We start from the raw sequence: 26,721 nt of genomic DNA, 5'->3' as shown, positions 1-26,721 counted from the left end.
GGAATTCCAATTGAGCTTTTACAAATCCTAAAAGATAATGCTTTGAAAGTGCTGCACTCAATATGCCAGCAAATTGGAAAACTCAGCAGTGGCCACAGGACTGGAAAAGGTCAGTTTTCATTCTAATCCCAAAGAAAGGTCATGCCAAAGAATGCTCAAACTATCACACAATCGCACTCATCTCATACACTAGCAAAGTAATGCTCAAAATTCTTCAAGCCAGGCTTCAACAGTACGTGAACCATGAACTTCCAGAAGTTCAAGCTGGATTTAGCAAAGGCAAAGGAACCAGAGATCAAATTGCCAAAATCCGTTGGATCATCAAGAAAGCTAGAGTTCCAGAAACACATCTACTTCTGCTTTATTGACTACACCAAAGCCTTTGACTGTGTGGATCACAACAAACTGTGGAAAATTCTTAAAGAGATGGGAATACTGGACCACTTGACCTGCCTTCTGAGAAATCTGCATGCAGGTCAAGAAGCAACAGTTAGAACTGGACATGGAACAGACCAGTTCCAAACTGGGAAAGGAGTATATCAAGGCTGTATATTTTCACCCTGCTTATTTAACTTATATGCACAGTACATCATGAGAAATGCTGGGCTGGATGAAGCACAAGCTGGAATCAAGATGGCTGGGAGAAATATCAGTAACCTCAAATATGAAGATGACACCACTCTGATGGCAGAAAGCAAAGAACTAAAGAGCCTCTTGATGAAAGTAAAAGAGGATGAAAAAGTTGGCTTAAAACTCAATATTCAGAAAACTAAGATCATGACATCTGGTCCCATCACTTCATGGCAAACAGATGGGGAAACAATGGAAATAGTGACAGAATTTTGGTGACTGCAGCCAGGAAATTAAAAGACGCTTGCTCCTTGGAAGAAAAGTTATGACCAACCTAAACAGCATATTAAAAAAAGCAAAGGTATTACTTTGCCAACAAAGGTCCATCTAGTCAAAGCTATGGTTTTTCTAGTAGTCATGTATGGATGTGAGAGTTGGACTATAAAGAAAGCTGAATGCTTTAAACTGTGGTGTTGGAGAAGCTGCAAGGAGATCCAAGCAGTCTATCCTAAAGGAAATCAGTCCTGAATATTCATTGGAAGGACTGATGCTGAATCTGAAACTCCAATATTTTGGCCATCTGATGTGAAGAACTGACTCATTTGAAAAGACCCTGATGCTGGGAAAGATTGAAGGCAGGAGGAGAAGGTTGAGATGAGATGAGATGATTGGATGGCCATCACCAACTCAATGGATGAGTTTGAGTAAACTCCGGGAGTTGGTGATGGACAGGGAGGCCTGGAGTGCTGCAGTCCATGGGGTCGCAAATAGTCAGACACGACTGAGCAACTAAACTGAAGTATTTTTTAGCTAAAGCACATTGCTCCATTCTGCCTTGGCCTGTTTCAAGTCAGTTCTCATACCCCTGAATGTGACGTGATCAGGGATTATGTGATCATTAGTTTAATGTACTAACATACAAGGTCATTTACAAAAATTAAAAGGCCATGTCAATTGAATTTACTCTTAATATTTGAATATTCATTTCCCAAGGTAAGAAGGTGTTTTAGGTATAGTTTAGAATAAGAATCTCCTTGTATGCTTTATCTACTACATGTTATCAATTAGATAAAGTACAGATGTACATTAATGCAAGAGGAAAATGTCACAATTAATGATGATTATGAAAGCCATTTTATGTACAAAAGAAATTTTCAAAGTCAAATAGAAAACATAGGGTAATAATATTGTAAGAGTGAGTTAGCTGTTGACTTTAGCAAAAATATTACATGTTTTTGAACTGACAACTATAAAAATTTAAATGAAAACTGCAAAGTAGAACAATGGTCTTCCCTTGTGACTCAAAAGGTAAAGAATCTGCCTACATTGCAAGAAACCCAGGTTCGATCCCTGGGTCGGGAAGATCTTCTAGAAAAGGGCATGGTTACCTACTACAGTAGTCTTGCCTGGAGAATTTCACAGACAGAGGAGCCTGGCGGGCTACAGTTCATGTGATTGCAAAAAGTTGGACATGACTGAGCAACTAACACTTTCACTTCCTTTCACTATATCAAAATTCTAACTTTGTTCAATTATTCCGCATAGTAATATCCATAACATTCAACAGAATAACTTCTAAGGACTATGTTTAATTTTTAATTATTTAATTTCATAAATCTTTCAATAAAAATATTCCATTTGGGAATTCGTCTCTTTTGTGGATGAAATAAAAAGAGGATGTTAACTTTGCTACCTCATAATTTCATGAGGAGAAAAAACTCCAGTTATATTCAACATAATCAATCATGTGTGCCCCAGACAGTTATATATATAAAAGAAAATATTAGAGGGAAAAAAAGTTCCCTCAACTATACTGTATTCCACTAACCTCAGTTGAAAATGACCCTCTGTTCACTATCGTGCGCATTACAATAGCGGTCACGGAGCATCCTAACAACAGGCAGCTGTTGCTTGATTGCTACTGCGCTCTCTTGTCCTATTTTAAAAGAGAGATCACCAAAATTTCTAATAACAAATTATAAGAACTTGAGGGACAATATTTCAGATTTATCCACATATTCCAAAAGTTTAATCTATGGCTTCAGCCCTAGCTTTAGTCAAATACTGGTTTTCGCACTTGGACATTTAGCAAAAGAAAAAAAAAATAATGTGTATGTGCATTTATACTGTCAAATATGTAGGTATTTCTAACTTACATGCATTATTCTACTTCTTTTTCATTTGCTTGCACAAAACATAATTTTAAAACAGACTCCCAAGTATTCCAAGAGTACCAAAATCAACCCGCAACCTCCTTTATAGGCCACAGAGGTTATACATAACAAGCACCAGCAATCTAACATTTTACTGTCAGCTGCCAGTATCCAAGCAAAGAGGTGTTGGTTCTTCTGACCTTTTACGAATCTTCAATTAATTCCCAAATCTTCAATGAATTCCCTTAATAGTTTGAAACTTGTGTGTTTTCTATAGTTAAAAATGTGTAGATTTAAGTTAGTTCATTTAACTGATTTCATAATCTCTTTAAAAATAATGTGAAAAAACAATATGCTTTATAAATTCCATTTTTAAAATGTAGAAAAACCCTTAGTCATGTAAGGTAAATTTATAATGAACTCAGATGAAAATTATCCATGATCAAGTAATACCTCAAAACAAAAACCCTTTTCAGTGTCCCAAACCCAACCCAGCATCTGATATCAGATTTCCTATCTTTATAAGAAAGTGGAGGCAACACAAATAGTGAACTGAAAGCTACAAGACACAGACTGTGCTTCTCATGCAGCTGCTCAGTCACTATGGCCAGGTTCTGTATCCTCTAAATCTGTCTCCTAAATTATAAAATGAAGACATTAATAAATGTTCTGTCTACATGGTCGAAATGAATGTTCATTATGAAGAGCAATATATGTATAAGATTGAGTATCATGAATCCTAAATTGAAGTTTTTTATTTTTGTAACACTTTCATAAACAAGATTGTTATTTTTATGTAGTTTTACAATTTTAATGATTAACTTGGGACTCCTTTTATCTAATAGCTAACTGGCATTCTTTATACATATTTTCTTGTGATGAAGATGTCTCAGTTCAGTTCAGTCGCTCAGTCGTGTCTAACTCTTTGCGACCCCATGAATCACACAGCACGCCAGGCCTCCCTGTCCATCACTAACTCCCGGAGTTCACTCAAACTCATGTCCATCGAGTCAGTGATGCCATCCAGCCATCTCATTCTCTGTCGTCCCCGTCTCCTCCCACCCCCAATCCCTCCCAGCATCAGACTCTTTTCCAGTGAGTCAACTCGTCACATGAGGTGGCCAAAGTATTGGAGTCTACTCAACAACAAAAGTGCAGGCTCTGGAGTCAGATTTGAGCTCCCAGTGATTTACTTTGCTTATTTGGGATATTTACGAATCTCTTGTTATCTGTCTCCTCATTTGTAAAAAGAGGGACTACTCCCCAAGGTTGTTGTGAGGATTAAATTCATGGAACACACACAGAACAGAACCTGTCACACAGTAAGCACCAAATAAATGCTAGCCACTGTTAATATTTTTGAGCATGAATTAACATCCTTATGTCTAATCTGCTCTGAGACTGATCAATTTCTGAATCTGAAAACCTAAAGCTGGGCCACAGTGTTATACATCTCCAGAGGCATCTATGCACAAAAGAATATTCTGGCAGCCCCAGAATGAAGGACTGACCTGGCAAATTCAAAGGCACCCACCTCTTAAGTTTTGTGGTAGTTAGATCGCCAGTCTTTTCTGGTGAACATTTCACTGCACAACAAGAGGTCGCAAACTCAAATCTCTTAAGTGGCCAGGCAGCTTACCAAATGAGGAAAGCAGACCTTGTGTGCCCAGTATGAGTGATAGGACTATGCAGGGTGGAGAACAAGAGTCAAGCCTAATGGAATTTATCTCCAGTTCTGTCAACTCTAAGACATATCTCATGAATGTTGCCTTTTGTCTGCTTTCTCATTGCCAAAGATTTTGATCAGGTCTTCATTGCCCAATTCCTGAATGTCCACATTTTCACAGCAGCTTTGCCTTCTTTCTTCTTTCACGCTACACATCCATCCATCAGCAAATCCTATTGGTTCTACCTCCAAACCATACCAAAATCCAACCATTTTCACCTCCCTGACATCACTGCAGCAGCTTCTTTTTTTCTTTTTTAACCACTCTTTGACCACAGTATTACCCTGCCCCTCTCTGCTCAAATCCTCTGCTGCTGCTAAGTCGCTTCAGTCGTGTCCGACTCTTTGTGACCCCATAGATGGCAGCCCACCAGGCTCCCCCATCTCTGGGATTCTCCAGGCAAGAACACTGGAGTGGGTTGCCATTTCTTTCTCCAATGCATGAAAGTAAAAAGTGAAAGACAAGTCGCTCAGTAGTGACCGACTCTTAGCAACCCCATGGACTGCAGCCCACCAGGATCCTCAAATCCTCTAATGGCCCCAAAACTATTTAGAGGGATGTCTGAGTTTCTTACAATGGCTTACAAGGCCCCACACAACTGCCCTTTTTGCCTATCTAGCTTTGTTTCTTATTACCCGTGCTCCAGGGCTTCCCTGGTGGCACAGTGATAAACAATCTGCCTGCAAGGCAGGAGACCCAGGTTCGATCACTGGGTCAGGAAGATCCTCTGGAGGAGGGCATGGCAACTCACTCCAATATTCTTGCCTGGAGAATCCCCTGGACAGAGGAGCCTGGTGGGCTACAGTCCAAGGGTTGCAAAGAGCTGGACACGACCAATTCAGCACGCATGCACAACCGTTGCTCAAAATTTCTCCAGTCACACTGCTCCCTTGACTTTTCCTTAATTAGATGAAGCTCATTCCTTGCTCCAATCTCTGTTCCCTTTATCTGGAGTATTCTTCCCCCAGATGTACTACACTTGGATTGCTTTCATTTGAGGGGGGCTTTGCTCAAATGCTTCTTTTTCATTAAGTGCTTCCCTAAATACTCTATTTAAAATAGAAATATCCTTCCTAAATGCAAAGGATGCCCCATCTCCCTTTCTGCTTATCTAACACATTTGTTTTTCATGTTTAGTGTCTTTCTCTGTCACCAAAGAAAATGTAAGCTTCACTAGGTAAAGAATTTTTTCTTTACTGCTGCTATCCAGAATAATACATATTATAATACAGGGTGCTTAATATTTAATAAGAATGACTGAAAGCTACCTAACTTCTACTGATCTCCCCTTCCATACTTTCTTCTATCCCCCAGGTATCGTATCATCTGATCATTTTCCTGCTTACAAAGCTTTGATGAGATCTTTACATCCTTGATCTGACTCCTAATTCGTTTCATCCTTTTCCTCATTCCCCAAAGTATGTTGTACACATTTCACATACTAACCCTTTTATCATCCCCGACCCTACCATGCCATTTCGTTTCTTCAAGCTTCTCTTATATTTCTGCCTCCGCTTAGCCAGACTTTTACTCACCCTCCGGACCCAGTTATTTCACACCTCCCAGAAGCCCTGCTTATGCCACCGCCGCACTCAGCCTCTACCTCCATTCTGGTGTTAAAAATAACTACGCACTCATCAATCTGCTTCTCCCACTACATCATAAGATCCTGGAGAGCAAGATCAGTGACATTATATTCAGATTTTGTCCCACCAATGCTTAACACTATATTTGGCAAAGAAGTCTTTTCAATGAAAATTTAATGAACAAAATTTAAAAGTGAATTAAACAATTCATGAGGGGCTAGAAGAAAAACGTCTACATAAAAGTCAAAGTGCTTTCCAACATCAAACCTGAACATGATGTTTACCTTGAGTGCTTTACATTTGCTAAAGAAAAACTCACTTTGACAGTTTTGATAGTAAATTAGTAGATTCAGGAATCAAAAATAATAATAGTATTTCAGTTTCGAAGATGAGTTCTGGAGATTGGCTGCACCACAATGTGACTATACTTAACACTACTGAACAGTACACTTAAAATTGGTTAAGACGGTAAGTTTTATGTTGTATTTTTACCACAATTAAAAATAAACAGAAGAGGGAGGAGGAACTGGATGAAGGCAGGTATAAGATAAATAAGTACTAAGGCTGTAATGTAGGAAATGGCAACTCACTACAGTATTCCTGCCTGGGAAACCCCGGAGGAGCCTGACAGGCCACAGTCCATGGGGTCATAATGAGTCAGATACAACTGAATTACTGGGCATCCATGAACACGCACAGGGATGTAATGTACAATAAGATAAATGTAATTAACACTGATGTATGCTATATATGAAAGTTAAGAGTAAACTCTAAGAATTCTCATCAGAAGGAAAAGAACACTTTTTTCTATTTCTTTAATTTTGTATTTATATGATGGATGGTCACTGAACTTACTGCCATAATAACTTCATCATGTATATACAATCAAATAATTATGCTCTACTGCTTAACCTTATAGTGTTGTATGTCAATCACACTCAATAAAACTGGAAGAATATATAAATTAATTAATTGCCTAGTGAGGAGAACGGAGAAGGCAATGGCGAGCCACTCCAGTACTCTTGCCTAGAAAATCCCATGGACGGAGGAGCCTGGTGGGCTGCAGTCCATGGGGTCGCTACGAGTCAGACATGACTGAGCGACTTCACTTTCACTTTTCACTTTCACACATTGGAGAAGGAAATGGCAACCCACTCCAGTGTTCTTGCCTGGAGAATCCCAGGGATGGGGGAGCCTGGTGGGCTGCCGTCTATGGGGTCACACAGAGTTGGACACGACTGAAGTGACTTAGCAGCAGATTAGCAGCAGCAGTGAGGAGAAACACTCCAGTAAACATATTTGCAAACCAGATGATGTGTAGGGCATCAAAATGAATTCCAATATAAGAAAAGGCATCTGCAATTTTTTTTAAAATTACTGACTTCTTAAAGTAGAAGGGAGTTTGGAAGCAATTTAGTTCAACCACCTTATTTCACAAACAAGAAAAATAATCATGGAAAAGAAAAGAGCATTAACCAAGCTAGAGGAAAAACTAGGATCAGAACCAAGGTTCTATTCAGAATACAGGGCTGTCTTAAATATACCACATTACAATCCCAAACAATTCAAGAACTAAAGGCTAGAATTTATTGGATTAATTTCCCATGCTTAACTTAATGAAGAGTTAAAAATAACATTGTAGGTAGGAGTTTGTAGTCCTGAATTCTCACCAGGGCTCTTTATCTGTGGGACCTCAGACAAATCACTGACCATTGTAACACTGTATCACCTCATGGGATTAATGTGAGAATCAAAGGAAAGCCCAGTTACAAAAGAAAAGTGTAAGCACCTTCACCCTCATCCCTTCACACTCTCTGGTGTCAGGTTTCAATCACTATGTGAGGGAGGGAAAGGAACAGTTAATATAAACTAGTACAGTTCTGACTAGCTGGAGTTTTGCTATTCTGGGTTCACATGAGGAAGGAAGGAAAGCAGGGAGAGAATGGGAAGGTGGGAAGGTTGTTCCTAATGGACAAAGAATAACCTCCTTCCAAAGGAAAGTACTGGGAATCCCTGGTGGCTCAGCAGTGAAGAAATCTGCCTGCAATGCAGAAGACAGGCAGGAACCCTGAGTCAAGAAGATCTCCTGGAGTAGGAAATGGCAACCCACTCCAGTCTTCTTGCCTGGAGAACCCATGGACAGAGGAGCCTGGCAGCCTACAGTTCATGGGGTCGCAAAGTCAGACACAACCCAGCAGGAGCACAAAGGAAAGTACTACCCATACCTCTTATCAACTAAAGACTCTGACACTCACAAGCTTTCATACAATTCATGTTAAAATTATCTTTTCCCCCTACAGGGTCTATAAAACTTTTTACCTTTAGCATATTTCAAAAAATTATGTAACAGTTACTTGGGTGTATATTTTATCTTTCCTTCTTAACTACAGATATGTCCAGCAGGAACTCACAGTATCAAACCTTTAAGAGTTATTTCTGAGTTGTTTTGATTAGGTCAACATTCAGGTGAAATATAAAGATAGGCACCTGGAGTTGTGCTTAAAAGAACTGGATGATAAGGGAAGACCTGAATGCAAAGAGACACAAGAACTTTATCTTCCTTTGTCTTGCCCAACTCCTTCTCCACCTCTATGATTTAATTCTAAGCAGAAGTCCTCTACTAACAGTCTACAAAGCCACAAGTTTATTTATAGGTATTTTTATATTCATCACTTTATAAAAATACAATGTTTTCACTCCAGGAATGAAACTATTTAAAGGAAAGTACAAATGGGTATTTTTTAATAAGTTAACTCATTGGGCAAACAAATTTTATGCAAAATGTTCACCATATAAAACAATTTTTTAAAAGAAAAACACTGTGCATTCTGTGAATTTCCACTTACATGTAGAGTCTCTTGTAAACTATCATATTAATATTTTAATTTATATAATTATAGCAATTGAAAATAAAAATCACAGATTTAACTTTTTTCCTGCACTCACACAATATACCTCAATTTTCAAAATATCAGAAAAAGAACATCCTTGAGACAAATGCCAAGCTCCAAATACCAGAATTCATATATCTCTTCCACCTAATTCATGGAAATTTTCACTACAGTGTAAAGTAACTATAACATGGAAACAGAGAATATTTGGGGATTCCACAGATTAGTCCATTTTTCCCACAAATTTCTTAAGTACTACCCAGGGAGTTTATAAAACTACAGATTACCACAATCCTTCCCTAAAGATTCTGACTCAGTTGCTCTGGGCAGGACAAAAATCTTTATTCCTCAAAGTGATTCTGATGATTAGCTAAGATTAATATTGATCTCATAGACTGGTTTCCAATTTGGTACATACTAGAAGGAAATGGCAACCCACTCCAGGGTTCTCGCCTGGAGAATCCCAGGGACGGGGGAGTCTGGTGGGCTTCCGTCTGTGGGGTCACACAGAGTCGGACACGACTGAAGTGACTTAGCAGCAGCAGCAGCCCTATGGCAAGCCACTCCAGTACTCTTGCCTAGAAAATCGCATGGACAGAGGAGCCTGGTAGGCTGCAGTCCATGGGGTCGCTACTAGTTGGACACGACTGAGCGACTTCACTTTCACTTTTCACTTTCACACATTGGAGAAGGAAATGGCAACCCGCTCCAGTGTTCCTGCCTGGAGAATCCCAGGGACGGCGGAGCCTGGTCGGCTGCCGTCCCTGGGGTCGCACAGAGTCGGACACGACTGAAGCAACTTAGCAGCAGCAGCCCTACCTACGGAAAAGGCAATGGCACCCCATTCCAGTACTCTTGCCTGGAAAATCCCATGGACAGAGGAGCCTGGTGGGCTGCCGTCTATGGGGTCGCACAGAGTCGGACACGACTGAAGTGACTTAGCAGCAGCAGCAGCCCTACCTACGGAGAAGACAATGGCACCCCACTCCAGTACTCTTGCCTGGAAAATCCCATGGACGGAGGAGCCTAGTGGGCTGCAGTCCATGGGGTCGCTAAGAGTTGGACACGACTGAGCGACCTCACTTTTACTTTTCCCTTTCATGCATTGGAGAAGGAAATGGCAACCCACTCCAGTGTTCTTGCCTGGAGAATCCCAGGGACGGGGAAGACTGGGATAGGTTGCCGTCTATGGGGTTGCACAGAGTCAGACACAACTAAAGCGACTTAGCAGCAGCAGCAGCCCTACCTAAGGGCTTCCCTGGTGGATCAGATGGTAAAGTGTCTGCCTGCAATGCGGGAGACTTGGGTTTGATCCCTGGGTCGGGAAGATCCCCTGGAGAAGGTAATGGCAACCCTCTCCAGTACTCTTGCCTGGAAAATTCCATGGACGGAGGAGCCTGGCTACAGTCCATGGGCTTGCAGAGTCGGACACGACTGAGCAACTTCACTTTTCACTTTCAGACCTACCTGAGGAGCTTTAAGAAATCCTAAAGCTCAAATCAATGGAAATGACTTCAATACTTCTTAAAAAGCTCCCCAGACAACTATAAGAACCTCTAACCCCTCTGCACAATTAAGAAACTAAGCCTGCTCAAGTTCACAAAGCTAATGATAGCAAAGCTGGGAGTTAGAACCATTCTCCCAACTCCTAGTTCACTTTGTTTTTAGATAGTTATTTTTCATACAGGTTGACCAAAACAGATGTGAAAAAGAAAAATCTATATTCTTGCCTCAGAAAAATTCTGTCATTTAACAAATGGATAAATTAAAACTGAGCTAATCTTACTGCTTCAGAAATCACCAGAAAATAGTTTTCTTAATCAAAATATAAAACTATAAAAAAGACTAAATACACTACTGCTTAATCTTTAGTTCCTATTACTAATCTAGTTAAAAATATCTTACAAAGAACTGTTTAAAAATTAATTTTCAACTTCTGATTCAGTAATTCTTTAAATTGTTTATTCATATTTTAAAACAAATTATTTTTAAAGTCTGGCAGCACACAGGTCCTTACTAGCAAATTAAATCAAGATCTGTAAATCTGGCAACATGGCTTCTTCCTTATGTAGAATACATAATTCTACATATTGAAGTTGCTCTGTGAACTAACAGAGAACAGAGTTCCTTCTTCCACACAAAAGAATGAATTTTAGGCTGCATCAGCAAACCTCCCATCATTGGTTTGTCCACAGATCCTCAGAGTGGGAAACTTCTCAAACTATTAGTTAACCCCTTTCAAGAATTTTCTCATTTTAGTAACAAGATAATGGAAAATAAGTATGAAAAATGTGTCAAGTGCAAGCTTACCTGCCCATAATTTTTCTAAGAGCATTTTGACTTTCTAAAAATTACATGTTTACTTGACTTGCTTTCTGGTGACCGACATTGATTATTACAGTACCAAAACTGCTAAAGTAATATTTTTTTCCCTCTCAAGGTTGTCAGATGTTTTGATATTTCAAATTTCAGGAATGTTTGTGATTTCTGCTTTTAGATTTAAAAGTGTTTGGTATACTTTACCAAAAGCAGGTCACATTACTCCACAGGTAAAATTTCAGCAATTTGTATACAGCCTAGAGTACAATGTAAACTTTTGATTATTTGCAAAGGAGCATTTTGCCAGGTTCTGGATCTTTTAAATATTCTAAACAAGAATCAGATGCAATGGATTTTGTTCCAGCAGTTTTAATGAATGAAAGCACACCCTTTCTTTTTTTATTAAGTTGGATAGCAACAGAAATTAAAAACCTAACCAAATGTTAAGTGCGCTATTTAAAATATGTAAACACCCCCAAACCGTTCCTTGGAACCAAGAATGTGCCTCTTAAGTCACAATAAAAACTAAAAAAAAAACCAAAATCTCAGATAAATGTTCAAATGATACATAGTATTTAGAAAATCGGGCTAGACTGGACATCCATGGAGTTCGCACAGCAGAAGAAAACTGTGTTACACTGAGCAGGTTTGCAAAATTTTAACTACTTTGTATTAAACATCTGAAACTTGCCATTTCCAATTGCGAGAGGTAAGCCTATAACAGATACACGGCTTTTGGGATTGCATAAAATTTTTCCTAAAAAGAGACCAAAAAAAAAAAAAAACCACACGTTTATTTTCAGGAGCTAGAGTCGAAGTCAAAAGAAATCACCAGTTATTGACAATCCTCGACGGGTCCTCGTTGCGCAGGGAGGCCGGACCCCGCACCGGGTGCCGCCTCCTCCGAGCGCGGGCTGGACCGCAGCCCCGAGCCGCGCGCAGCAGCCGCCCGGCGCCGCCGCCGCCGAGCCCGCCCGGGGGCGGGGGGCTCGCACGTGCGGCCGGGGGCGGGGCCGGCCGGGAAGGCCCCCGCGCGGGAAGGCGGGCGCGGCCGAGCCGGCCTCCCAGCGGCCGCGAGCCCGGGCTCTCCGTCCGGGCGCACGCCACGGGAACGGATGGGGCCACACAGAGGCGGCCGAGTCATGCAGGAGGCGCGCGGCCCCGGCCCGCTCCCGCCGCCCCAGACCCCTCCTCTCCGCCGACAGAAAGACAGACAAGAAGGGTTCCCGACCTGTCGTGCCCTGCATGTTCAGAGTCTGTCATGTTTGGTCAAGAACGGGGCGGGGCTGGAGGGCAGGCCTGCGAGGCCGGCGGCGGCGGGGCGCGGGGAGAGTCCCTGCGCCGCCTGCGGGTGCCTGCTGCCGGCCGCCGCCGAGGGGTGACGAAGTGGGAAAAACTCACGGTTACTAGTGAGCGACACAGACACAGACTTTCCAGTCTATTAACAACCACGCCAGAGAGGTGGGGCTCTAACTGCGGACACTGGGCCGCGGCCCCGCGCTGCCGGCGCTGCCGCTTTAGTCTCTATTCGCCGCCGGTGGCTGAGGCTTGGGAGCGGGCGGGCGGCGCGCAGCGACGCGGGGATTTGGACAGTGGCCGTAACGGTGATTTCTCCTCACCAACATGGCGGCACCCGAGACAGGCGGCTCGATAAGATGGCGCCGGCCGCAACACCGAGCCCGGGACTAAAGGGCAGGAGAGATTCCTCCGCGTGCCGCGGCCCTTGCCCAGCCCGCCGAGGCCGAGCGCGCCGGCCATTGGAGGACGCGGCCCGTCAATCATCGTCGAGCGCGCACGCTCCCGCTCCCCCTGCGGAGTGGCGGAGGAGGCCGTCCCTTACGGCGGGTCGGGCGGCGCCTGGGGTAGTCGGCACGGGGGAGGCGGACCGGGATCCGCTGTCCTTCCGCGCCTCCAGGCCCGTCCGCGGCGAGTCGCGGTTTTCTCTGCGAGACTTCGCCTCCAGAAGATGGGCGGTTACGGACGTGGCCTGCCGAACGGGCCCCATAAAGCCGTTATCCGCGCGCGGCTGCCGAGTCGCCATTAGAAAAAGAAAAACAAAAACCTTCGTTGCTGAAGTAATGGGAAAATGCACTTTCTCCTTCAAGGTTGTAATGAATACCTCATCTTTTACAACAACAACGATTCCTGGGTCGGGAAGATCCCCTGGAGAAGGGCATGGCACCCACTTGCCTTAAGAACCCCATGGGCAGAGGAACCTGGCGGGCAAAGAGTCTGCCACGACTGCGCGGCTAACCACAACACAACCGCAACAACGCTTAATATGCAGAATCAAAAGGAAAGACGAAATATTAAAAATAAAACAAAAAATAATCATTTTTTGAGACAAATAGCTGGGCGTGTAGCTTTTTCTGATATTTAATGCTAAATTTACCGCTCCGGTTATTATTTAATAATGACAAAACAGTCGCTAAAAGAATCAAAACCATTACTATTTAATATGCAAAACACATACGAATAGTTTATAAGTAACACAGCTATCATATTTCTTTTCACTTCTGAACGGACAGTTCGTGAAATTCTCTAGGCCAGAATACTGGAGTGTGCAGCCTTTCTCTTCTCCAGGGAATCTTCCCGACCCAGAAATCCAACTGCGGTCTCCTGAATTGCAGGCGGATTCCTTACCAATTAAGCTATCAGAGAAGCTCACGTCTTTAGAAAGGAATTTTTAAATGACCACATTTTGGCATCGTTAGTGTGCTACTTAGTTTTGAAGGAATGTCCTTGTTTTTTTACTAACATGATGAATTGATTGGTCCTCTCAGATATCTGACTTCCTTTGGGTTAAATGTGCTTTGTAGTGCATTTAGGAGCAATTGCAGTTAGATTTTAAAATTTGAAATATGGGTATACATATTGAAAAATAAATTGTATTTCTTTTTTTCTAAGTTGAATGAAGCCATGGACAGGAGTTGTACACTGGTTGATTATTCTGAAGGCACTCCCCACCTTTCGATGTGATACATTCCTAGGAATCTTTCAAAAGCAGATACATTTTGTCTGGAGTAACAATAATTAGCATTTTGGAGTTACATTAGAATCTGTTTGAGTGCTCAGTCCCTCAGTTGTGTCTGACTCTTTTGTGACCCCATGGACTGTTGCTCACCAGGCTCCTCTGTCCGTGGAATCCTCCAGGCAGGAACACTGGAGTGGGTTGCCTTGCCTTCTCCAGAGGATCTTCATCTTTTCCAGGGATTAATCCCTTGTCTCTTGGGTCTCCTGCATTGGCAGGCAAATTCTTTACCACTGGCCAGGCTGGGAATCCCTTAGAATCTCTACTTGGCCTCTGTTGTAACTTTGTTACGTAGATCTTGCGCTGTGCTGTGCTCTGCTTAGTCGCTCAGTCATGTCCAATTCTGTGTGACCCCATGAGCTGTAGCCTGCCAGGCTCCTCTGTCCATGGGGATTCTCCAGGAAGAATACTAGAGTGGATTGCCATGCCCTCCTCCAGGTGCTCTTCCTGACCCAGGGATGGAACCCAGGTCTTTTGCATTGCAGGTGGGTTCTTTACCATCTTAGATCTTACTGTAGCTAAAGGGAGTGACCTTGTGGGTAGTAGGCAGGGCAGGAGGCATGCTCCTTTAAGCTATGTGTTTGGAATCTAGACATGCTCAGAGATGTCAGATAAAATATTTAAGTTGGTGGCTAAACCAAACTCAGCTTTCTTCATCTTTTATTTATTTTTTTAATTATTTATGGCTGTGCTGGGTCTTCATTGCTGCACAGGCTTTTCTCTAGTTACGGTGAGTGGGAGCTATTTTCTGACCCCTGTTCCTTTGGTTCTCCCACAATACAAGAGTGTCTTTCTCAGGGACCTAAAAGCCATTCATTTGAAATGTAATCATCAGGAAAATAAGCCTGTGCTGCTGAATCTCTGCAGGAAGAGGGGTCTAACTTCCATCATGGCCAGGAGGCAGATACAGCTGGATTAAAAGAATTGACACTGCCCAATCCAATCACTGCAGATGGTGACTGCAGCCGTGAAATTAAAAGACACTTACTCCTTGGAAGAAAAGTTATGACCAACCTAGACAGCATATTAAAAAGCAGAGACATTACTTTGCCAACGAAGGTCCGCCTAGTCAAGGCTATGGTTTTTCCAGTGGATGTGAGAGTTGGACTATAAAGAAAGCTGAGCGCTGAAGCATTGATGCTTTTGAACTGTGGTGTTGGAGAAGACTCTTGACAGTCCCTTGGACTGCAAGAAGATCCAACCAGTCCATCCTAAAGGAGATCAGTCCTGAGTGTTCATTGGAAGGACTGATGCTAAAGCTGAAACTCCAATACTTTGGCCACCTGATGTGAAGAGCTGACTTATTTGAAAAGACCCTGATGCTGGGAAAGCCTGAAGGCAGGAGGAAAAGGGGACGACAGAGGATGAGATGGTTGGATGGCATCACCGACTCAATGGACATGAGTTTGAGTAAACTCCAGGAGTTGGTGATGGACAGGGAGGCCTGGTGTGCTGCAGTTCATGGGGTCGCAAAGAGTCGGACACGACTGAGCGACTGAACTGAACTGAACCCTTTGTAATTTTGCACGTTTGCCTTGCCCCTGCTGCTGCCACCTAGTTTCCTTTTTAAAAAAAAAAAAAACAGCTTTATGGGTAAAGTATGTGCTATAAAATCCACCCATTCTTAAATGTACAATTAAGTGATTTTCAGTAAATTTACCAAGTTATGCAGCCATTTTGAGCATTCAGCTTTAGAACATTCCATCAACCCAAGTGCCTATGTACTGTCTTGCCACCCCTGCCCCCAGGCAGACACTACTTTCTGTCTACAGATTTGGCTTTTCTAAATATTCGATCTAAATTGAATTATACAGTATATGTTTCTTCATCCTACATTTTTCCTTTAGCGTGTCCAGTCACTTCTGCACAAGTCGAAATGGAGCTCAGTTCTTTCCTCTCTGGTCAGCAGTTACTGAATAAAATATGTTTTCACTGCTTTAACTGGTATCTGGCTTTGTTTATTTTTTGCAATAATGCCCATCACCACTGCGTGCGCTCACTCACGCACACACACTCACACACACACACATATGAAAACGGTAATTGACATAAAGGGGTCAGTATTTTGCCAAATAAAAACTTTAACAAACCTTATTATGGTTATTTTGTAAAAGAAAGGACATTTTAACACCAAGAATATGTTTAAGAAAAATTCCCTTCTTTTGTTTTGCCCCAGGGCAGTAAGGACAAGCTCTATAAACCGTATTCCCAATTATGGCAAAAAGTTCAGTAGTCTAATGTGACCTGGGCTTCCCAGGTGCTCAGTGGTAAGGAATCTGCCTGCCAATACAAGAGACCTGGGTTTGATCCTTAGGTTTGGAAGAGTCCCTGGAGGAGGAAATGGCAACCCACTCCAGTATTCTTGCCTTGAGAATCCCATGGACAGAGGAGCCTGGCGGGCTGCAGTTCATGGGGTTGCGAAAGATTCAGACACGACTTAGATTCCATAACAAAAATGATGTGACTGGAAGAGATGGTTCAACCCTGGACAGAAATGATCTCCAAGGCGATCATTGCAGGTGGAGGCTTAGGAGGCCTTTTCCTCAGTCTTCCTGTGAGCTTGCAAAGTTCCTAACTGCTTGTGGGGCTCACGGTAATGGCGGGGGGACCGCATTACAACCATGATGTTTGCCTATCTAGCAGGATGGGGACGTCATGGTGGAGTTAATTTGGGGGTGGGGAGATTCCCTATACAGTGCACTTTAAGGTTAGAATAAATACTTGTTTTATTCACATTCTTTGGAAATTTTCCCCCAAACCCCCCAAGCACCTGGATATCAGCCCGGGCTTTGCAAAAGTGCTTTCAAAATGTTGCTTCCAAATGAGATGAAGATCCTGACACACATGGCAGGCTCCATCTTCCCTAGTCCATGCTCTCTAACAGCCTCAGATGGTAAAGGTTGGGATCGGTCCATAGTACACTTCAGGTGTATGTCTCAAAGGTAGAATTCAGAAGTCACTAAGTCATTTTAGAGGAGTTCCCTGGTGGCCCAGTGATTAGGACTCTGCTTCGCTGCCAAGAACAAGGGTTCAACCCCTGGTCAGGGGGCTAAGATCACCAAGCCCCACAGGGCGGCCAAAAAAAAAAGTCATTTCAGAATATCAGATCTTCCTTACACCTGCTTCTTAACTATTTTTGTTGTTTAGTCACTGAGTCATGGGACCCCCATGGCCTGTAGCCCACCAGGCTCCTCTGTCCATGGATTTCCCAAGCAAGAATACTGGAGGGGGTTGCCATTTCCTTCTGCAGGGGATCTTTCTGACCCAGGGATGGAACCCTTGTCTGCTGCACCGGCAGGCAGATTCTTTACTACTGAGCCACCAGGGAAGCCTGTTTCTTAAACACCCTCCTCCAAATTCTTTATTTTGCAGATAATGAACTCAGTGGCAGCTCTCAGCACTTGTGAAAGCGTTTTCTGATGCAATCACTTACATTCATCTGCAGTAGAAACGTGATGTTTATTTTTCCAGCAGTGAAAGTATGTTCTGAGCTCTATCTATCCCCACCCCCAGCATCTTAATCTTGGGAGCACTGATTCACTCATTTGTTTATTCAGGAAAGATTTATTGATCGTGATGCTTGACATATCGTGCTATCTTCTGAGCAGAGTTATAGATAAACAACCTGGGATGTCTATTCTCATGGAGCTTTGAGTCTAATAATTTGTACTCGTGAAGCCTGCACTTATCAAAATGCTAAGTGGGGTAAAGGATACCTACTCAGTTGAAATTGAACTTGATTGTATGTAATGAAAACTATACGGCTTAACTAAAAACAGGCTTTAAGTTTCTTTAATAATGAGATAGCTGTTGGTAGGGGTCCAAGATTAAACACAGGCTCTGGTTAGCTTCTTACTCTGCAGTTCACAGTCTGAAGTTTTCTTCCTTAATTTCTTGCTCAACTATTGTGTGACCTAGGCCATGGTCTGTAAAATATCTATCTTTAAAATTTGTTGATGCTTTATGTACATTATTAGTTTTTATAAATATTCTATATGTGCTTAAGAAAATAAAATTCTCTCATTGTTGGATGCAGAACTTTTAATACCTGTCCATCCAGTTCAGTTGCTCAGTCATGACCAACTCTTTGCGACCCCATGAATCACAGCACGCCAGGCCTCCCTGTCCATCACCAACTCCCGGAGTTCACTCAAACTCATGTCCATCGAGTCGGTGATGCCATCCAGCCATCTCATTCTCTGTTGTCCCCTTCTCCTCCCACCCCCAATCCCTCCCAGCATCAGAGTCTTTTCCAGTGAGTCAACTCTTCGCATAAGGTGGCCAAAGTATTGGAGTTTCAGCTTTAGCATCAGTCCTTCCAATGAACACCCAAGATTGATCTCCTTTAGAATGGACTGGTTGGATCTCCTCGCAGTCCAGGTCTAGCCTATTAACTTTAAGATGTTTATCACCTATATCCTTGCCAATTTTTCTCTGTCCACTTAATAAATCAATCAAGTAAAGGATGTTAAAATCCCTCACTATGATGTTGGGGTTACCACTTCTTCTACTTCATATAAGGATATTTTATTAGGTACATAGATGTTTGAAGTTGTTTTGTTTTCCTAGTTAATTATTGAGTAACATTCCATAAAGCCATCTTAAGTTTTGGACACATTTACTTATTTTTCTGTGGCTACTTTAAAACTTTTCTCTGCTTTTCTGCAGTTTTATTGTGATGTGCCTCGGTGTGAATTTCATTTAGTGATCTTGCTTGGTATTTGTTGAGTGGTGTATACACATTTCTTGATGTGTAGATTGAATTCAGCAATTCTTAAAAATCTTAGCCTTTTCTCTTGAAATAGTTCATCCATCTTTTCCTCTTTCTCTTTTCCTCTTGTGGTTAAAGTTAATTATATTTAGACATTTTGACTTATTATTGTTATTTCTAATAGTCTTTTTCGTAGATTCCTTTCTTAAAGGAGGAGTATCTCTGGATAATTTCTTCTGACTTGTCTTCTGATTCACCCACTTTCCCCTTCAATCCTGTCTGCTGCTGCTGCTGCTAAGTCACTTCAGTCGTGTCTGACTCTGTGTGACCCCATAGACAGCAGCCCACCAGGTTCCGCCGTCCCTGGGATTCTCCAGGCAAGAACACTGGAGTGGGTTGCCATTTCAGTCCTGTCTAGTTTTCTACGAAAAGCCATCTTATTAATCAAGTTTCTCTCAGAGAAGCAGAATCACTAGGAGACAGATTTACAGGGGATTGGCCTTATGCAATTGTAGGAGCTGTTAAAAATAATCTGTGTAAAGCTTTTCTCTTAGTCTAGATCTTAGGATCTTCAAGGCAAGGATTCAGGAAGGGGAGTTGGATGTAAAGAGGGAGAGCAGAAATGAGCCAGAATCCTTAGGAGACAAGCCAGAACCTATCTTCATCTCTTACCACACCCAACTTTTGTGATGTGGGTGCTCTGAAGGAAAATCTTGTGCCCTTTAACTTGAAGTTAAACATACCTTACCCAGAATTTGGAGAAGCTGAAGGAACATCTGTGGGAAGGTTGGTAAGCTAAAGGTCTGGTTGTTGCCCCATAGCAAGAAGGTGAACTAGCAGATAAATGATAATGTGCATGCAACATCTGTCGCCCCTTCACTGACTTTCTGAACATAAAAACAATATGACTGCTATTTCACTTCCACCTTCCAAATTTTGTGCAAAATCTCTCTTATAGCCCACTCTAACTGGAAATATGCAAGAATAGGAATCCTGCACAACATAGAGCAGCCCAGTCAAGACGACACACTACAGAATCACCAATACACACTTTTAAACTAGGCACACGTATGTACCTCTTTCACTGGTACTTAACTTCCATCCAGATTAAAGACAATAGCGTGGACTTCCTTGGTGGTCCAGTGGTTAAGAATCCACTGCCTTTCAGTGCAATGAACGCAGGTTTGATCCCGGGTCGGGGAACTAGGAGTAGGGAATGGCAACCTGCTCACTCACTGGCAGCAAAACATGGGCAGAGGAGCCTGGTGGGCTACAGTCCATGGGGTTGAATAAAGTCTGACACAACTGAGCGACTGAACATGAATGGATAGATGGGAAACTAAGACTCCCCCATGCCATGAGGCAACTAAGCCTGCCTGCCACAAGCACTGAGCCCTCACATCACAACTAGAGAGACACCCAGGTGCCACAGCAAAGACCCAGGGTGGCCAAAAAAAGAAAAGACAATAGCAAAATCATGCTTTGGCCTATTATGGTCCTACTGCACCATGTTCAGCCAAAAACATGTTAACCCTTTTCCCTAAAAAAGATAAAAAATCTCTTTTCCATCTTTGGGTTATGTTTATTCTTCTAATTTTTCTTTTAGTGCAGTCACACTCCTCCTTTCATATCAAATAACTTGAGTAAAGAGAAATAAAGTTAACTACTATTAATATATTATGTGTTAGTAGGGAAATGGGAGGGGGAAGATTTCATATTTTTTTATATATACATAATTATATTTCACACACATTTATGTGTACACATACATATTTATCCCTGGAAAAGGAATTGGCAACCACACCAGTATTGTTGCCTGGAGAAGCCCATGGACAGAGGAGCCTAGCGAGCTACAGTCCATGGGGTCACAAAGAGTCCAACACGACTGAGCGACTAACACTATACACATTTATATCAAATCGAGGATGAAATATTCATAACCGTTACAATCATTTTTGCTACTGGTGACATGGTTGTGTTGTTTAATAACTACCTTCTCCCTTTACTTTTTGTTACATTCCCTTTGCCCTGAGCTGTTCTTGGCTCTTTCTTGGTGAATAACTCAGATCTTCATCCCTAAAGAGTTTGGACCATTAATAGTACTGCTTATGGGGTTTTGTTTTCTACTGACTTTAATAATAGGACACAAAATTAATTAGACTACCTCCAAGAATTCTCCTGAGTTTCTTTAACCTCATTGTACAAACAGGATGACTTGATCATTACAATTAATCACCCCAGCCCGTATAATAAGCTCTTTCTTTATCTGTTGATTCACTGGCCTAAGAAGTTCTAAGTGGCCAAATGGCTGTCTCAAGTTTAATTAAACTATCATTATGTCCCTTAAGGAAGCATTCCTGCTTTGGGAATTAATCACTCTAGACCAGTGGTTCTCAACATGGGGATGATTTGCCTTCCAGAGGACATTGGCGATGTCTGGACACATTTTTGGTTTCACAACTGTGAAGGAGTGCCACTGGCATCTGGTGGGGAGAGGCCAGGGATGTTGCTAAACATCTTATTATGCACAAGACTGTTCCTCACAACAAAGGATTTATTACCCAGTGCAAAATTCCCTGTACGGTACATTATAAACCTGTTGACTTATCTATTTTTGAACTGGAAGTTTGTACCTCTTAATCTCCTCCCCTTACTCCACTCCCTTCCCCTCTGGCAACCACCTGTTTATTCTTTGTATCTGTGAGTCTGTTTCTGTTCTGTTTGTTCATTTCTTTTGTTTTTCTAGATTCCACACATAAGTAAAACCATACGGTATTTGTCTTTCTCTAACACTTCATTTAGTGTGATACTTTTAGGCCCATCCATGTTGCTGCAAATGACATTTCTTCATTCTTTTTAATGACTGAGTGGTATTCCATTGTATATGTACCCCATCTTCTTTATTCATCATCTGTCGTTGGGCATTTAGGTTGCTTCCATGTCTCGGCTATTGTAAGCAGTGCCACTATGAACATAGGGGTGTTCTTCCCAGGAGTGGGATTTCTGGATCATAGGGTAACTCTAGTTTTAGTTTTTAAGGGACCTCCATCATGTTTTTCATAGTGTGGCGTTCTATTTTTGCTGCACACTATTAGTTAGTCTTAAATTCAACTCACATTAAGGAGGATTAAACAGGAAATGAAATAAAATACAGTCCATCTCTGGATGGGAGGAGTGGCAAAATCATATTGTAAAGGATGCAGACATAGGGAAAGGTGGACAACAGGGGCCACTGGGGGAAATCAACCTACCACAAACATATATAGCCTTTTATAGTCTTTATATGATAAAACTAGTATCTGATGCCTTTTCAGGTCAGTTTTTCCTGCTTCCTGATTTTCCTAATTTCTTTTTGATCATGCCCTGAGGCATGTGGGATCTTAGTTCCCCCACTGGGGATCCAACCCACACCCCCTGCACTGGAAGCTCGGAGTCTTAACCACTGGACTGCCAGGGACATCCCTTATCTATCATTTTAATTTCCTTTTGTGGCCTGATTATCTTTTGATATATGACGGACATTTTATGTGAAAAAGTATGTATGGTAATACTTTGAGTTTTGTAATAACAGCCCTTTCCTCCAATGAAAGGTTACTACCTTAATTCAGTTTTCCCCTTAGTAATGTTTCCTGTGTAAAAGAAAGTTCATGCCAACAGCATGAACAACAGGGGAAGGTACAACTTCCCTGGGAAAAATGTCAGCTTCAGAGAACTTCCCTTGGCTTGTCTGTGAAGTAGACCCTGATTTGGGCCAGGAGTCAAACAGTCCTTCCCTAAAAGAAGAAGCAAGTGAGGCTATCCTGGGTGGGCCAATCTACCTTTTGAGATTTCTTTTTCATGATTAACCTTATACTGGCATCATACTAAGCAAAACTAAAAAATTCTCAATTCCCTGTTTTTCAAATGTGTGCTTTATTTACCTGACTTGATACATTTCTGTCTGCATATGATGCTTTACCTCTAACTTCATCTCTTCCAATGGAAATTACCTCAAGACAAAGCTCAAATAATACCCCTTTTAAGGAGTCTTCCCAACCAATGTGCTTTTTTCTTTTCTGTATACTCTTAGCACTTAATACCCACCCCTTTTTTCCCCTCCAACTAACCCTGGGCATCTTCATTTCACAAAAGCCCCCTATCAACAGTCTTTATAAAATAGACTTTGTTTTAGAGCAGGTTTCAGTTCAGTTCAGTCGCTCAGTCGTGTCCGACTCTCCGCGACCCCATGAATCACAGCACGCCAGGCCTCCCTGTCCATCACCAACTCCCGGAGTTCACTCAAACTCATGTCCACAGAGTCGGTGATGCCATCCAGCCATCTCATTCTCGGTCGTCCCCTTCTCCTCCCGCCCCCAACCCCTCCCAGCATCAGAGTCTTTTCCAGTGAGTCAACTCATCGCATGAGGTGGCCAAAGTATTGGAGTTTCAGCTTTAGCATCAGTCCCTCCAATGAACATCCAGGACTGATCGATGTACACAAAAACTGGGAAGTACAAATTTCCCTTGCCCCCCAACACAGTTTACCCCATTCTTTACATCTTCGGTTAGTGTGGTACATTTGTTACAACTGATGAACCAACACCAATACATTAACATCCATAGTTTGCACTGGATTCACTCTGTGTTATATTCTATGGGACAAATATACAATAGCATGCGTCCCTCATCACTGTGTACAGAATAGTTTCACTACCCTAAAAATCTGCTGTGCTCTACCTAGTCATTCTTCCTTCCATACCCCACCCCACCCCCAGCCCCACCCTTGACAACTGCTGATTCCAAATAATTGACCAAAAATCCTGGAACTAACAAGCAATTAAAGCAAAGTTGCAGCATACAAGGTTAATATACAAAAGCCAATTGCTTTCATACATATTCAGTTCAGTTCAGTTCAGTCGCTCAGTCGTGTCCGACTCTTTGCGACCCCATGAATCACAGCACACCATGCCTCCCTGTCTATCACCAACTCCCAGAGTTCGCTCAAACTCATGTCCATCGAGTTGATGATGCCATCCAGCCATCACATTCTCTGTCGTCCCCTTCTCCTCCTGCCCCCAATCCCTCCCAGCATCATACTCTTCCAGTGAGTCAACTCGTCGCATGAGGTGGCCAAAGTATTGCAGTTTCAGCTTTAGCATCAGTCCCTCCAATGAACACCCAGGATTGATCTCCTTTAGGATGGACTGATTGGATCTCCTTGCAGTCCAAGGGACTCTCAAGAGTCTTCTCCAGCACCACAGTTCAAAAGCATCAATTCTTCGGCGATCAGCTTTCTTCACAGTCCAGCTCTCACATCCATACATATTAGTAATGAATAATTGAAATTTCAAATTAAAAAAGTTACATGAAGACCAAAAAAAAAAAAAAACCCTTAGGTATAAACCTAACAAAATATGTACATGAATCTGTTTGAGGAAAGCTACAAACCTCTGATGAAAGAAAATTAAATAAATGGGCATTCTTTCATTTTTTGAATTTTAAAAGCCAACTCTCCACGTGTTGAGAATCAGTGACCAGCAGAACAGAGGGGTAACCATTCATTATAGCCTTTGATGGACTTGGGCTGGCTACACAGGACCCACCTTTCAAATCAGAGATTCAGAAACTCCTTCTTTCTCAATGATGGTTAACAAAAAATTCTTCAAAACAAAGGTAACCCTACAGATATGCAGTTACAAAGGAAAAGTTCAGGGCCCCAACCCCTGTCCGCTGCAGCAAGAAAAGAGGCACCAAGATAAAATATAAATAAGTGTTTAGTATATGTAGGTCCTAAATATTGCATGGGATGTGCTTGAGTGCGTGCTTAGTCGCTGAGTCGTGTCTGGCTGACGCTATGGACTGTAACCCGCCAGGCTCCTCTGTCCTTGGGATTCTCCATGCAAGAATACTGGAGTGGGTTGCCATTCCCTTCTCCAGCGGATCTTCCTGACCCAAGGATCGAACCCAGGTGGCCTACAATGCAGGGGGATACTTTACTGTCTGAGACACCAAGGAATTCCGCTGTAGAGTCCACCAGGCACAAAATCTGTCTACAGTTCTGTTTACTCAAGTGTGGAAGGTAATAGTATATTCCTTAGAGGGCTGTTTTGAGGATGAGGTGAACAAAAATGTGAACTGATGCTTGGTACAAAGTGAGTGCTCAAATATACATCAGCTAGAAGCACACAAGCGATTTTGCCTCTCCTACCATCTTGCTGGGGCTTCCCCTTTGCAGTGAATCGCTCTAGCACCGCACAGCGGCAGCTCCAGCTGGGAATACAAGACCACCTGACCTGCCTCCCGGGAAGTCTGTATGTGGGTCAAGAAGCAACATTTAGAACTGGACATGGAACAACAGACTGGTTCCCAATGGGTAAAGGAGTACATCAAGTCTGAATATTATCACCCTGCTTATTTAACTTCTATGCAGAGTACATCATGAGAAACGCTGGGCTGGATGAAGCACAAGCTGGAATCAAGATTGCCGGGAGAAATATCAATAACCTCAGATATGCAGATGACACCACACCTTGATGGCAGAAAGCAAAGAACTAAAGAGCCTCTTGATGAAAGTGAAAGAGGAGAGTGAAAAAGTTGGCTTAAAACTCAACATTCAGAAAACTAAGATCATGGCATCTGGCCCCATCGCTTCATGGTAAACAGATATGGAAACAGTGACAGACTATTTTGGGGGGGTCCAGAATCACTGCGGATGGTGACTGCAGCCATGAAAGTAAAAGACACTCCTTGGAAGAAAAGTTATGACCAACCTAGACAGCATATTAAAAAGCAGAGACTTTGCCAACAAAGGTCCATCTAGTCAAAGCTATGGTTTTTCCAGTAGTTGTGTAGAGATAGAAGAGTTGAACTATAAAGAAAGCTGAGCTCTGAAGAATTGATGCTTTTGAACTGTGGTGTTGGAGAAGACTCTTGGACTGCAAGGAGATCCAACCAGTCCATTCTAAAGAAACTCAATCCTGAATATTCATTGGAAGGACTGATGCTGAAGCTGAAACGTCAATACTTTGGCCACTTGACGGAAAGAACTGACTGGTTTGAACATACCCCGAGGCTGGAAAAGATTGAAGGCAGGAGAAGGGGACTACGGAGGATGAGAAGGTTGGATGGCTTCACCGACTCAATGGACATGCTGCTGCTGCTGCTGCTAAGTCACTGCAGTTGTGTCCGACTCTGTGCGACCCCATAGACGGCAGCCCACCAGGCTCCCCCGTCCCTGGGATTCTCCAGGCAAGAACACTGGAGTGGGTTGCCATTTTCTTCTCCAATGCGTGAAAGTGAAAAGTGACAGTGAAGTCGCTCAGTCATGTCCGACTCCTAGCGATCCCATGGACTGCAGCCCACCAGACTCTTTCGTCAGGGGGATTTTCCAGCATGAGTTTGGGTGAACTCCGGGAGTTGGTGATGGACAGGGAGGCCTGGCCGGCTGCAGTCCATGGGTTCGCAAAGAGTCAGACACGACTGAGCGTCTGAACTGATTGAGGAGCGCGCACGCATCGTTGGTATCATTCCTTAGAAACACTGTGACTTCGGTCGAACAGTTTACACCAGAGTAGAGTCTCAAGGACTGTTTTAAAATTCTATTAACGATTTGAGATAATGTATCCAAAAAGTGTTAGTACATGTAACTGCACAGCATTAGCACAGCGCCTCCGCGGAGCGGCGGGGCGGGGAGAGCGCCGGCTGCGCTGCGCGGGGCTTGGACGGCGCGTGCGCGGCGTGAGCTGCGGGCGGGG

At 42.7% G+C, this 26,721-nt stretch overlaps 2 protein-coding genes across 3 annotated transcripts in view; one reads left to right on the top strand and one right to left on the bottom strand.

The window, feature by feature from the left end:
* The window catches only part of ZC3H6 (zinc finger CCCH-type containing 6), a 74,503-nt gene extending 61,602 nt beyond the window's left edge, over positions 1 to 12,901 (bottom strand). For both annotated transcript variants that reach the window (XM_055399010.2, XM_055399014.2), the window contains exon 1: positions 12,478 to 12,901. In XM_055399010.2, coding sequence (XP_055254985.1) covers positions 12,478 to 12,509 — 32 coding nt within the window. In that variant the 5' untranslated portion in view covers positions 12,510 to 12,901. The remainder of the gene's footprint in view (positions 1 to 12,477) is intronic.
* LOC129540091 (uncharacterized) lies at positions 12,508 to 16,311 on the top strand. The gene is made up of 3 exons (XM_055401237.2): positions 12,508 to 12,648; positions 12,704 to 13,351; positions 15,145 to 16,311. Exons 1-3 carry the CDS (start codon positions 12,508 to 12,510, stop codon positions 15,388 to 15,390), a joined length of 1,035 nt encoding a protein of 344 aa, XP_055257212.2. The 3' UTR covers positions 15,391 to 16,311.
* The last annotated feature ends 10,410 nt before the right edge of the window (positions 16,312 to 26,721 follow it).

The sequence above is a fragment of the Moschus berezovskii genome, chromosome 11 (assembly GCF_049115385.1).
Source record: "Moschus berezovskii isolate FMDL1 chromosome 11, NW_MosBer_1.0, whole genome shotgun sequence".
In the NCBI taxonomy this organism is placed as follows: Eukaryota; Metazoa; Chordata; class Mammalia; order Artiodactyla; family Moschidae; genus Moschus; species Moschus berezovskii.
Note: the sequence above shows the minus strand (reverse complement) of the source record. Positions and strands in the feature narration are given on the sequence as shown.